The sequence below is a fragment of the Dipteris shenzhenensis genome, chromosome 16 (genome assembly GCF_047967505.1).
Source record: "Dipteris shenzhenensis isolate YYH24624 ecotype China chromosome 16, Dip_SZ_1.0, whole genome shotgun sequence".
NCBI lineage: Eukaryota > Viridiplantae > Streptophyta > Polypodiopsida > Gleicheniales > Dipteridaceae > Dipteris > Dipteris shenzhenensis.
In genome coordinates, this window is record NC_141611.1 from 30,828,859 (window position 1) to 30,842,775 (window position 13,917).

The following is a 13,917-nucleotide window of genomic DNA, read 5'->3' on the forward strand; positions in this document are numbered from 1 at the left end:
TAACTCCTCCCAAAAATCCAAGGCTTTTACGTTATTGGAAAGAATGAGACTTGATTTGTGAATGTTGTTGTTTCTTTTTAAAGTTTGCCTGTAGTTCATGTACGAGTTTGAGGATTAAAAACTATTGCTGGATCTGTGAATATTAAAAATCCTAGTAGAAACCCTTTAAAGGATTGAATCTTTAGACTATAGTTGTCAATTAACTTTAGTTTTAAATCCTGCGTTGGAGAATCACAATTCTTAAATCTTAGTGTTTGCATAGTCATCTAACTTGGGCAAAGCTCTCCAAGCTGTGGATCAATGATGTATGTACACTTTTTGAAGAGGTCTAGCATTTGGTCAAAAAAAGAAGAGAGGATTATGCCCATTTTAAAGACAAAAGAAAGGAACCAAAAATGGTTTACCAAAGAGCAGATTCAAGATTCAAAAATGGTTCGCCAAGACATGGGATGCACGCATTGCCTTGGCTGGCCATCCTGCAAGACTCAGCTAGCCGCCATGACCAGAGGAGTTGTAGGATGGTGAGCAAAGACAAATAGTAGTCCTGCAAGCCAAGTGAAAAATGGATGGTGAGGTTGAAGTACACTATCACCATGGTGATATCCTCATTGCTACCCTTTTGACTACCACTCTAGTCATTAATACATTAGGGGAGAAATGGGGTCTCAAAAGGACCTCATACGAAAATTAGGCCTAATGAAAGGTCCATGGTAGGGTCCCCAATAATACATCACATTTATTGATGACTCCCAAAATACTTGGGTGTACATGAAAGCTGGTAGAGGATCAAACAGGTAAGGAAGATCAAAAGTCTACTAATGGTGGGATAGGATTATCTGCAGCTTTCATTGATTTTCACAAAAATGTGGCATAGAAAGACAATATACAGCAGCCTATACCCCTTAGCGATGGTTGAGAGAACACACACACTAAGTACTCGTGTATAAAGTTCAACAATATTGATCAGAATAATGGCATACATTTTGTGCATATTTGGCATACCCATGTACCCTTCAAAACATCAAGAGGCAAGAAGAAACAGAACAACTTGAAAGGAATACATAGCTTGAAAACTTTTGGCTGTCAATCCTTCTTAAAAACCACTGAAATTCAGAATGAAAACCGGCACATCCATATATATACCTATCAACAATCCAGCTTTTCACACAAAACGTGAAGAACAAGCCAGCCATGATGGCGGCTTCTCCCAATACTTCAGATGTCCTAATGTATCTCAAAGGAAACAAAACTTAGTAAGGGTTTATGAAACTTCAATCTGTCTTAACTTGCTTGCTCGCTTTGTTCCATGTGCTTATTAACAGTGTCTGCTGAAGCACAAGGGTTTCAAAAAAAGGCTGTACAAAAGATTTACATCTCACTTTGAATTCATTCTATGACTGTGCATTGTGTTTTGGTGACATGAAAAATGTCGTCACGCCAAATCACTTAATGAAAATTGTGCTGCTCCTGTTACATGTAAAGACTTTCAATGAAGCTTTACCTCACCTTAGTTGATATCTCTAGCACTTTGCAGTTCTTCAACTAACAGGGATATATCATATAACCAATCTCACAAACTCTCTTTGCCTCCATTCGCACAACAGCAAGTCTTTTTTAGTCAGAAATTAACGAGGAAACAGAAATAACTAAGTAACTACATCATCCGTCAGATCTCTTACGCTAGTTGTCTTCAAGCATAATAGAATCCATTCCTCAGCTTCCTAGTTGACAGTGCCTTGCTTCTTCCTCCACCTATGCTCAAAACCATATGCCATATGTTGCTTGTTTTCACTTCAAAAAATCCATGAGTTTATGTATTTGGTAGTCACCCTTTTCCAATTTACAGACGTGGGGAGCTGTCTGTTGGCACATGATATTGTAGCACCAAACATTTGCAGGCATAGGAAAAAACCACTCTCAAAACCATGAAAAGTATATAGACAACAAGCCCCCCAAAAATAATAACATAATTACTCTAACATGGCTGCTGGCGTAAGCTTCTTCTTCTTTGTCCTTCTTGAAACCTCTGCTTTTGGTCTTCTGTTCCTTTTTTTATTAAGTGATTTCCCCAACAAAGAAGGACGATCAGACAAACCAAAACTCTTTGCCACATGGCCTAGATGCAGTTTCTTAACTTGAAAGACTGACTTAAGATCACCCTTATGTGCAGCATATGCCCGAACATAAGACCTAAAAGCATCTGCTGCAAGATGTCTCATACTTGCCTGCAACACAATAACAAAGCCATGACTACTTTAAGAGCTCTCTCTCTCTCTCTCTCTCTCTCTCTCTCTCTCTCTCTATCTAAGCAATAACAAAGCCATCAAACAGGAAATGTGTACTTCTTTGGAAGAAGAAATGAATAAATGGAAATCAGAAATGCACTTACAAATGGGAATCCAAATTGGTAAGATGTGAGAGGAAATGACCCACATGGTTGATGCCAAAACCAGCCACCACACATTGATGATCAAGGAACTAGACATGCAGATTGTCAAGCTCAAGGACGAAAATGAACTACTGAAAGCCCGCACTCCACTTGAAGAGGGGAAATCCAACCACCTCTTAATGAGGCGTTGAATATGCTGAAAATAGAAAATGAAAAGCTAAAGAAAGAGATGGCTGCCCTACATATGACAGTCCAAGGGAAACATGAGGAGTTTTCTAAAGAAATAGACAAAGGAAAGGCTGATATATACCTAGAACATTCCCAAACTCACCCTCTTAAAACACAACATAGTGCAGTTTCAATCTCATGATAGTCAGTCATAAGATTGAAAACCATAAACTCCATCACGCATAGCAGGGACTAGCTACTATGACATCCCCACTGACGTCATCTACGCCCAACAGTGGGTGTAGACCATAGTATAAAAATATGCTCTCACACATAACGGTTCGGGCACATGAATTATGGCACTTTGACCAACATGCAAAAGACCAAAATGGTGGATGGACTTCCGCCAATCACAAGCACAGATGGTGTCTGTAGAGCTTGCTTGGAGGGCAAGCAGCATCGAGACAAGTTTCCTCAGGAGGCTTCATCTAGGGCTAAGGCCCCTCCAGAGTTGGTCCATTCCGACTTATGTCGACAAACTCCTTCGCAGGTTCAAGGTATTCTCTTTTATTTGTCGACAACTTCAGTAGGATGACTTGGGTTTACTGTATTGCCAAAAAATCTGTCCTTTAAAAAGTTTAAGGAATGGAAGGCAAAGGTGGAGAAAGAAACAGGGAGGCAGGTCAAAGCTTTCCGTACCCATCGAGGAGGCGAGTTTACATCAACTGAATTCAACAGCTTCTGCAAAACACATGGAATCAAGCGACAATTGACCACAGCCAGGACTTCTCAGCAAAATGGTGTAGCTGAGAGGAAACACAGGACCTCAGTTGAGATGGGATTAGACACGGTAGAGCAGTGACAGTATTTTCATTTGTCAAGAGAAATATTGTCATGAGTTGCTTAGGAGGTTCCAGATGGAGAACTGCAAGCCTACAGTTACACCGATGGAGGTTGGGCTGAAATTCAGCATCCATGATTCATCAACATTGGTGGATGTTGGACGTTACAGGCGGTTGGTAGGGAGTCTTCTGTACCTTACCAACACTCGGGCCGACATCTCTTTATCCATTGGAGTCTTATGCACGTTCTCTGCCAAACCCAGGGAGGCACACTGGAGAGCAGGATTAAGAGTACTATGGTACCTACAAGGTAGTAGTACCTATGGCATTACCTACACCTTAGGCTTGGACCTTGGGGGTTTCTGTAATTCCGACTAGGCCGAGGACCTCGACACTCACAGATCCACTACAGGCTATTGTTTTGTGCTTTCTTCAGGAGCTATCTCATGGCTCAGCAAGAAGCAACCTTCCGTTGCCCTCTCATCGATGGAGGCGGAGTACAGGACTGGATGCACCGCAGCATGCGAATCTTTATGGCTCAGATGGATCTTGGAGGATCTCGACCAAACACAAACGGAGGCGACCGTAATCATGTGTGACAACCAGAGTTGCATGGTGATTGCGAAGAATCCGGTGTTTCATGCCAGAACCAAGCACATCCAGGTTCACTACCATTTTGTTCGAGAGCTCATCATCGATGGCATTATTGAGCTGATGTACGTCCCCACCACCGACAAACCTTGCTGATGTTTTCACGAAGGCTCTCCCTCAAACGATGGACTGATTAAGGGCAGCAAATGGGGATGTCTCATCATCACCTCGAATATCTCTGGCAAAGTGGGAGGTCTCCGAGGGGAGTAGCAAACTGCGACAAACAGATCCTGGCTGTCCATGTGTCGTATCCGGATCCAAAGAAATCTGGAATGTGTATATCTCTGCTCTACTGAAACGATCCCCTGAAGTGTGGATCTGAAAAGGACTGCAACTCCACCTAAACCTCGAACTCTTCCTGTACCCCTCGTCTCATCTCTGTAGGCAGACTCCCATGTATATCCGCTAACTATTGAAAGAGGGCGTTCTGGACTCTGATGTGTCTCTGTATAAAAGACTATGTCGTGGCCTGTATAGGATTCCGAGAAGTTCCCTGGTTCTGACCATAAGGTACCATTACAGTTCCAAATGGTGCAGGACAAGGTCTCGAATATCTGAGTCTCATAGACCCCGCTTCCCTATGTAGGGGAGGGGACAGGTGTCCTACGGGGGCCTGTAAGAAGGCGTCCCTCTCGTACCACTGCCCACTTTCCCTCCTTCCGGGCTTGATCTCGCTGCTGCAGCAAAGAGCGCCTCTCCTCAACCTGTAGAGGTGTGAGGTCCTCATCCATAGAGATCACTGGCTGATCTCGAAGGACTGACCTGCGTCGTAGAGCTGAAAGTCGTGCCTGAGTGTCATGAAATCGTATGATTAGGGGTTGCTCTCGGTTGGGATCTCTCCCCACCCGCCATGCCCTCTCTATCCTATGCTCAGCCACACCCAGGGTAGCGATCACGAACGCAGTCGCATCTACCATCGGTGTAGCCTCAGTGTGTGGGATCCCGCGTACTCTGATGTTGAGAGCCTTACTGGCTCTCTGCTGCTGCTCCATGAGGGTAGCCGAAATGGTGACCCTTGCAGGTTCCCGTTTGGCCACGTCAACCCATATGGAAGTCTCCTCAATAGCAGATTGCATGCTCACAATCTTTGCCTCGACCACCGGGGTACTCCCTGGGGTAGTGTGTATGGCTGTGACCTCCTGTCGGAGCTGCATGATATCCTGTCTGAGTCCCTGAATAAGACCCGCCTACTCCCGAATGGCCCTACCCTGCTCCTGTATGATGCGGCTTTGCTCCTGGTTGAAGCGGACCTGCTCCCGTGCGAAGCGAGCCAACTCCATCTCACGCTCACGGAAACTATGTATCTCCGTGAGCAGGATCTCACGGGCCTCTGGTGTATCAGTCCACCCATGTCCATGCTGAAACTATGGTGACTATGGCATGAAAGAGTGACACTGAGTCCGGAAACTGGACGGTGGCTGAGTAAGGAACGGAGATGACAGTGGAATGGATGAGGCAGTCCCAACGGGGTGTGGGAGGGTGGGCTGACCAAGAGGGAGAGGGGAGAGTGAAGCGTAATGCAGCACAGTGTATGACACCTCCGAAGTAGGGGTCATAAGCTGTGCGAGAGCTGTAACAGGAGAAGAGGGAAAGGGAACAACAACCGGCGCCATGGGCATGAGTATGTCACTGATCGTAGATGTAGATGGAGCTGAGACTGGAACTAGAGCTGGGCCTGAAGCGGGGACTGACGTCGAAGTAGAGACAGAGATAGAGGGAGCTAAGGTTGGAGCTGAAAACGAAACTGACACTGTGGCGGGAGTTGAGGTTGAGGTTGAGGTTAGAGATAGAGGCTGAAGAAGCTGAGGCGGGTCCTACCTTTGCCTTGCTGTCTACCCCGAGTCCACTTCGGTTGTAACGTGTGTTCACATCCTCCAAATTCAGTTGTGTCGTTTGCTTTTTTTTGTTGCTGTTGTTATTTTCGTCTTTCTTGGCTTTGTCCCCCATTTCTCTTGGGGTGCGGGTCACTACAGCATGTCACAGACTTCTACACGTTCGAGTCGAAACACTGGAGTGGAGGAGGAACTAGCTAATATGAGGGCATAGTGGATTAGCAGTAAGAGACGACAAGAATCTGTGGGTACAAAGCCACAAAGATCACACACAAGGTAGAGATTGACTAGATCATGCACGATGGAGGTGCAGCCTATCCCAATTCTACTCAGAGGGGACCATCAAAGTCGAGGTCTCACTCTTGATCGGATACAAAGATCACGGAGACCAATACGAGATACCTTCACCTCTCATTAGAGAATTGCCATGGCACTAGGATCACAGTTGATCACATCTACTTCTCTCAATATTTTTTAGCTTTGAGTTCTAGTTCTTCAATTTCTTAGTATAGCGCTTTGCAAGGGCCCTAGCGAACCCTTTCATCAACCCATGGCGGCTTCTATGAGATACTATTTTGGTCTCATAGACCCATGAGGCCTCCCAAAGATGTTATAATAGCCTTGGTTAGGCGCAGAGCCATTGCCAGGAGATCGAGACGGACAACGCCCATAGACAGTCATCAGCGCTCCATCACTGGCTATACTTCAGCACGACCCGCCTCCTCACCTCCCCTTAACATTTACACCCTACGAGGCCTCATTGTACTGACCAGAGCCGGCATGCCCTAGTGATGTGGATTGATTGACGTGATGATGAGGATTGTGATTATGATGAGGATGAGGTTGATGATGATGTCACTATTGATGATATGACTATGACTATGTACTACTTAGGACTTAGCATTCAGCATGGGTGATGGCACTCGTTTAGTAGCTCCACCCTTTCTACTTGTTGCATCAGGTTTTCTACCAGTCTCATAGACCCATCGGTCTTCCGTAGACTATAATAAACTCTCTCTCTTCCAGTACAACATGGATGCTCCGTTTTCTCCCCTCTTATCACACGAGGTCAACCAAGTTATCCGTGAGGATCTACTACAGCTACACACATTTCGGACCTGGTTGGGACCGAGTGAACTCCCAGCTTCTACAAAGATCACTTCTTACATATCACAACGGAGGGTTTCATTGACCCACCAGGATACACACAGATTCACCTACCCCACTCGCTAAGGATCTCTCTTGGGCAGTTCCGGGTCTCTTCACACAAACTCCGCATCGAGAGCGGCAGAGCAGAGCAACTACCCAGGGAGAGGCACATATGCACACTGTGTGACATGTAGGAGGTTGAGACAGAGGAGCATTTCATCTTCAAGTGCCCTATGTACTATGAGATCCGAGGACGTTTCCACTGCCTCTTCAAGGATAGTTACGAGATTTTAGCCTGTTTCCTCTCCTACCCAGACCAGCGGTGTTTGGCAGGTTTCATTCATGAGGCACTTAGACACCGTGAGAGGATACTTCGAGCACGGAGACAGGAGCAGACTTCTTCCTCGACTGATCCCTCTCAGAGCTCTATCACGGAGTTCTTTCAGCTAGATCACATGGACCCCCACGAGATGAGGCCTCGACATGACTGTGACCCGGAGCCTATGACCCGATAGCTCAGACAACGGGTCGACACAACACAGATCACACTCAGGGACATCCCCTCCTTCTTTAGAGTCGGAGCCCGACCGACGGGGGTTACAGGAGCCCTGGTCAGACACAGAGCTACGAGCAAGAGATGTGCCAAGACCGCACCTCTGAGTGGCTGACAGCACTCTATTGCCGACTTCATGCCTCCACTGCCCCATCCATCCTAATATCTTGCTGCTACCGATGATGATGATGATATTGATGACGATGCTGAGAGTGATATATAGTCGACCATCGACATGACTATGTTGTACTTAGGACTTAGTACTGTTATTCTGCATTGGTATGGATGCTCGTTTAGTAGCTCCACTACCATAGCTTGTTGTATCAGGATTTTCACAGTCTCATAGACCCATCGGTCTTCCGGAGACTTTAATAAACTTTCTTTCTTTCTAAACTTTCTCTCTCTCTCTCTCTCTCTCTCTCTCTATTTCACATGATCTATAGGTGGAAAGGGGCAAGTGGGATCCCCAAAAGGAAAGAACCTACAAAATTTGCCTGCAGGGGAGGTAAAAGATGAACATGTACTCCTACGATGTAGAGCTTATGCACACACCAAAGAAGGATATGGGGTCTTTAGAGGAAATCTGAAAATTTTGTTGAACAGCCAGCCACAAAGCTAGGAAGCTACTTAAAAGAAGTTTTGGAACATTGCAACAAGGTACTCGAGCTAACAGACAAGCTATCACAACAAATACTAACTACATAAAGCAAGTTTGTAAGACGTTTTATTTCACTAGTACTAGTTAATAGTGGTCACCAGTCCCATAGATCCCAAAGGGTCTCACGTAGAATTTAATGATTCATATCATATCCTCCCTCCTGCCCTCTCTGTCTCTCTCTCTCTCTCTCTCTCTCTCTCTCTCTCTCTCTCTCTCTCTCTCTCTCTCAGGCTGCTATGGACAATGTGCCGCCACAAAGGCCGTCGCAACCACTCCAAGGGCAACAAGTAGCCGCGATCACTCCAAGGGCCACAAGAAACAGTCGTGACTACCCCAGGGCCTGTTCTGGGCTGTCGCACCTCATCTATGACCTGTCCCAGGCCCTCAAGACTTATTCCAAGCTAGTAGCCCCCTCCACAAACCGCTCCAGGCTGGACCTGCTGCTGTACTTGCTGCGCACCTCCAGCCCATATCGGACTGTAAGCAACTATAAAGATCAACAAGAACCTGCGAATATACTTGGCCGAATCTATCAAGAAAACCAAGAAGCTCCTCTTGCTGCCTTCCGAACCTGCAAGGACCAGGAAAAACGACCAAGGAAGGCATCCAAGACCAAGAACCAGGCCAAGGTCAAAAGAACTATTAGAGTGCATCAAGGAACTGCCAAACATGTGAGAAGCTCACGGAATTTTAAAGACATTTGATATGTTCTGGAAAAAAAGGAAGCATTCAACTTCAAGGTTCAGATTTATTTTGCACAATGCCTAAACGAGAATGTGCTGAGGATACATGGGGAAAACAAGCTTTGGAAAGTGCTGTTACAGCATATTTGGCGGGGACACCACCTGATGTCAGCACCCACATTAGCAAGATCTGTTTGGTCTTGATTGAAAAAATATAAAATATGAAAGCTGCAAACGTGACACTACTAGCTGAAAAAAGGTTCAGATTTATTTTGCACAATGCCTAAACAAGAATGTGCCGAGGATACATGGGGAAAACAAGCTTTGGACAGTGCTGTTACAGCATATTTGGCGGGGACACCACCTGATGTCAGCACCCACATTAGCAAGATCTGTTTGGTCTTGATTGAAAAAATATAAAATATGAAAGCGGCAAACGTGACACTACTAGCTGAAAATCACAAGCAGATAAAGTGTTGTCTGAAGTGGAGGAGGAGGGAGGAAAGATGCAAGAAGAATGGAGGAAAGAGAGGACTAAAAGAGAAGAATGGAAAAGAGGGAAAACAGCATGGGAAGCAGAAAGGATTTGCATCCAAAATAAAAGCATGATCAATAATGTTTCTTAACTCCATCAATGCTTGGAGAGACGCATTGTAGTTCGATAAGTGTTGGAGCCACTTATTCTTATCATTACCATCATCACCAAGTGACGTGGATTCAATTGTTGTGGACAACGAATTCCATACTTGGTCGCAAGTTACTAGTAACATAAGAATGGGTTAGACTATCAACTCAACAACTCAAGGACACCAAGGGGACACCGGAAGGGGGATGCAAGATCATTGATGAGCTGAAATATGAGAATGAAGAAAAGGCAGATTTGCAAGCAACCATGCAAGGTAAACATGTTGAGTTCACGCACCAAATCACAAAACAGAAAGCAGATATTCTTACATGGAAAGACGTGGTTAAAAAGGGCAGAGTATCAACCAAAAAGGAGTTCATATCCGAAACTTTGGAAAAAGAAAAGAGGCGGAGCAGCAAAGCATTGAATGTGTTGGTCAAGGGTCTAACAGTACGCAACACTCCCATGGCAGATGCTGAAACCCTATTTTGTGAAGACGGGGGTCAACCTTACTTGTGAACCAGCGTGGACGCTGAGTAAGGCAAATGCACCGGAAAGGCCCATGGTAGTGAAACTACGGACAGCTACAAATAGATCCACCCTGATGAGTATGAGGGCAGCACTGAAGGGTATGAGGGAGGGGATGGTATGGGTAATGGCAGCAAGACAGGAAGGCAAATGGGCAGCCTGCAAAGACGGCAAAGTCATCATCCCAGAGAGAGCAGATAGAGAAGAAAGGGTGTAACATGGCTCTTTCTCACTGCCATATATTGGATCACTTTCTTGAGATCTCATTTTTACTGACTACATGTGTATATTCTTCTATGTGAACTCTAGGACTTCACATCCCGACCGGGCATCTCCTGCTATCATGTGCACATCTTCATCGGCAATTCACAGTACTCTCTTTTCATGGCTGATCACCATGCATTGCACCTTCAGTGTGACCCTTTCCGGACATCAGAGCTCTTATCGCCTTCAGTGCAGTCCATCGCCGTCTGTCGCCTTCAGCGCGACCAATCACCTTCAGCATCACTCTATCACCTTCAGTGTGATCTACCATCTTCAGTACGGTCTTGTTTACCCTCTTCAGTATGGTCTTTTGTTACCGTCTTCAGCACGGTCTCTCTCTTTGCCATCTTCAGCATGGCCATGGCTCTTCAGTATCCGTCATAGTCACATCCAGTGACAGGATGTCGGAAGCTAGTGCATGGCGTGGACATCACACCGGTGAAGTTACGAGTCGAATGACTATCTTACCAGATCACCCTCCACCTGGTATTGAATTACCAACATGCCGTACAAGATTGATGACGCCATTCACAGGGGTTCTCCATACCCAATTGATTATTCTACTCCTAACACCTTCAATGGCCTTGGGGGTGAGCCTTGGTGTGTTAGGCTATGATGCTTAGTCAACAAGGACAGATCTAGATCACATAGTGTGAGTGGGAACTGATCTCAAAACCCAGTCCATGAGTATCTAGTTTCTAGGGCTTTTCGAGAGATAAAAGATGGTTCCAGTTTGGTAGAATTCTGAGTTGTTTAGAGCTGGATACAAGCAGTTTAAGTTCTCGGGTTAACTGAGTCCTAGGCCGTAGATTAATTAATTGTGTGCATGGGATCTGGGTAGAGGGGTAATGGGGAAAAATTTTTAAGTGACCTATTTAGAGTATGCAAGTAACTCCTAAAAACTATTCTAACATAGAATAACAAATCAAATACCATAATTAGAAAATTAAAATTTTAGAAATGGTTTTTTTCGCTTTTCACAGCTTTTTCAGACTGCTTTTAAATAAAGAGTGATATATTCTATTCAAAACAAATCATACAACAGGTGGGAGAGAAAGTACTCTATCCCTAGCCTCAACAATGTGGAAAAAAAGCCATGGTGGTGGACTAAAATGCCACGACATCCCAAAAGGGGTCAAATGAAAAAACAAGGAGCAGTCCCATGTCCTCATGAAGGATATAAGTCTCCCACGAGCTGCCAACGAGGTGCCTGTACACCGCTCCCACTTTTAGTATTTTCTCAGCTTTTATTAGCTTTCTACTTTCACCCAAGGTCTATAAAAAGTTTGGGCTCAGTTCTAAGCAGGGACAACTGCTCTCTCTTTACAAATTTGCACCCTCTCCCTACTGCTCTCTTTGCAAATTCGCCCTCTTCCTAGCCATCCTCCTGCTGTCCAACTTGATGATTGCTGGAATTTCTGCTTCAGCCTACATTTCTTCCTTTCCAGTGCCCAAGACGAGTCACGGGGCAAGTATTATTCGCGTATTTCACTTTTATCAGTCACTACACTTTCTTTTACGCACTGTTTTTCTCATGTTCAATTCCGTTTTTTGTCTTTTAGGCTACCAGAAAGTGATTTTTCAGATTTTGTTTCACTCATAGGGCTTTCTAAAACTGATTTTATTTATACTAAACATGTTCCCTTCGATTTCCAAAAGTTCTAACCTCGTTTAGGTTAAAAACGCTAACCGCTTCTGTTGTGGGCTATGTGTTCCAGAGTCTAAGGTTTCTATACTAACCCTAACGGGTAGAATGTGAGTTTCCTATGTTTCAGGGATAAGTGGGACCAAGACCATTTATGCGGCTTTCTCCACCTGGCTAGGGTCTGCCAGTGGCTACTTCTTGGATGATTCTCAACCATTGTACATCTAAGTCCCACTTTGAAAAGAAAGATCATTGTAATAGTCCTATATTTGAAACTTGGCCTAGAACTCTAGATTTCTCAGAGGGGGTTTTGTCCAAAGATCTGTTCTAAAATTCTCAGTTTATTAAGTTATTCGACTGGACATCGCGCTTCTGTGTAAACACGACTCTGACAAAGGGAAGAAGGGGAAATAGGCAGCACATGACGGTGTCTGACTCATGAGATGAGAGCACAACACAACTGAAGATGGCAAGGTGGAATTGTAATGGCACTCTCTGGTCTAACCAAGGGGATTTCTTAGAGACCTATACCGACAAAGACATGATCTCCTTCTAGAATTTTATACGCAATTAGCCTCTTTTGACTGTCCATTTATCGATGGATGAAAAGAAAATGAGAATTTCAAAGTAGTGTCCAAAAGCCCTCTCCAAAACAAACTCGTCATGCGCAGATCTTTGTCACTAATGATAGACTTGGGGCATGCCATGATACTTAAAGATGTTATGAATGAACAATCTAGCCATATGATCCGTTGTTATCTTCTTCCTTACCGGAATGAAATGAGCCTTCTTACTGAACCTACATATCACAGTCCATAGGCCATCCTTCACTATAGGCATCCTAGGAAGATCGAGAATAAAATCCATAGCAATGCTCTCCCACAATCTATCCGGGATAGGCAACGGATGCAACAATCCCAGGGGCCTCTGTTGGTCAAACTTGACCTTCTAACCGATAATCCATGTCCTAACAAAAGCCTCTACATCTCGTCTCAAAACTCGCCAATAGAAAAAATGCGCTTGCCTTTACTATGGCATCAATGCCTCTACACCCTGCATACGATGGAGCATGACTCTCTATCAAAACTTTAGGCCTCAATTGCTTTGTAACACAAAGGCGACCGTGCATCATAAGAAAGCCATCTCTGAGAGTATAATGCTCATGATACTAACCATTAGACGATTAATCATAGATCCTTGCAAAATCCTCATCATGTGCATTCTGATCCTTCATTGCATCCCACTCATGGTGGTATGCAATGAATATTGCTAAAACCTGAGGTTTCCTTGACAATGCATCAGCCACAACGTTCTTTTTGCCCTCAAGATGCACTATCTGAAAGTAAAACATGGATAAGAAATGAGCCAATGCATATGCTTCTCAGACAACTTAGATTGAGTGAGAAACTCCAAGGACTGGTGATCTATCTGCACAGTGAAATCAGCCCCAAGCAAGTACTGTTTCCATGCAGAAAGAGCATGACCCACAATCAACAACTCTTTCTCATAAATGTGCAAATTTCTTTCAGCATCTTGCAAGATTCTACTCTCATATGCAACAACCCATCCATCCTGCATGATAACTGCACCAATGTCAATTTTTCCACATACGTCACATTGGACAGCAAAAGCTTTTTGGAGATCTAGCAAGATCGACACTGGATCCGAAGTAAGCTTTTCTTTCAACATTGCAAATGCTGCAATTCCTTTTTCAGCCCATGTAAAAAGCACTCCCTTCTTCTTCAATGCATAGATTGATGAAGCAATCTCAACAAAATGACGTATGAACCATCTATAGTACAAGCATAACCCTAAACAGCTATGTACATCATGCAAGTTTCTCAACAATTGTGGCCAACTATGGATTGCTTCTAAATCAGCAGGATCCATACGCACCCATCCTTGGACACGATGTGTCCCAAAAAGTGGA

The 13,917-nt window shown here is 44.6% G+C and overlaps 1 protein-coding gene across 4 annotated transcripts in view; it reads right to left on the reverse strand.

Annotated features, from left to right (window-relative positions):
* Positions 1-1,145: 1,145 nt before the first annotated feature.
* Positions 1,146-13,917, reverse strand: part of LOC147892828 (P-loop containing nucleoside triphosphate hydrolases superfamily protein) — a 60,472-nt gene continuing 47,700 nt past the window's right edge. For 3 of the 4 annotated variants that reach the window (XM_087386974.1, XM_087386973.1, XM_087386976.1), the window contains one exon: positions 1,146-2,225. In XM_087386974.1, coding sequence (XP_087243100.1) covers positions 1,971-2,225 — 255 coding nt within the window. In that variant the 3' untranslated portion in view covers positions 1,146-1,970. Of the gene's footprint in view, positions 2,226-8,734; positions 8,814-13,917 lie in introns of those variants that run through there. The other variant, XM_087386975.1, reaches the window with a different exon arrangement.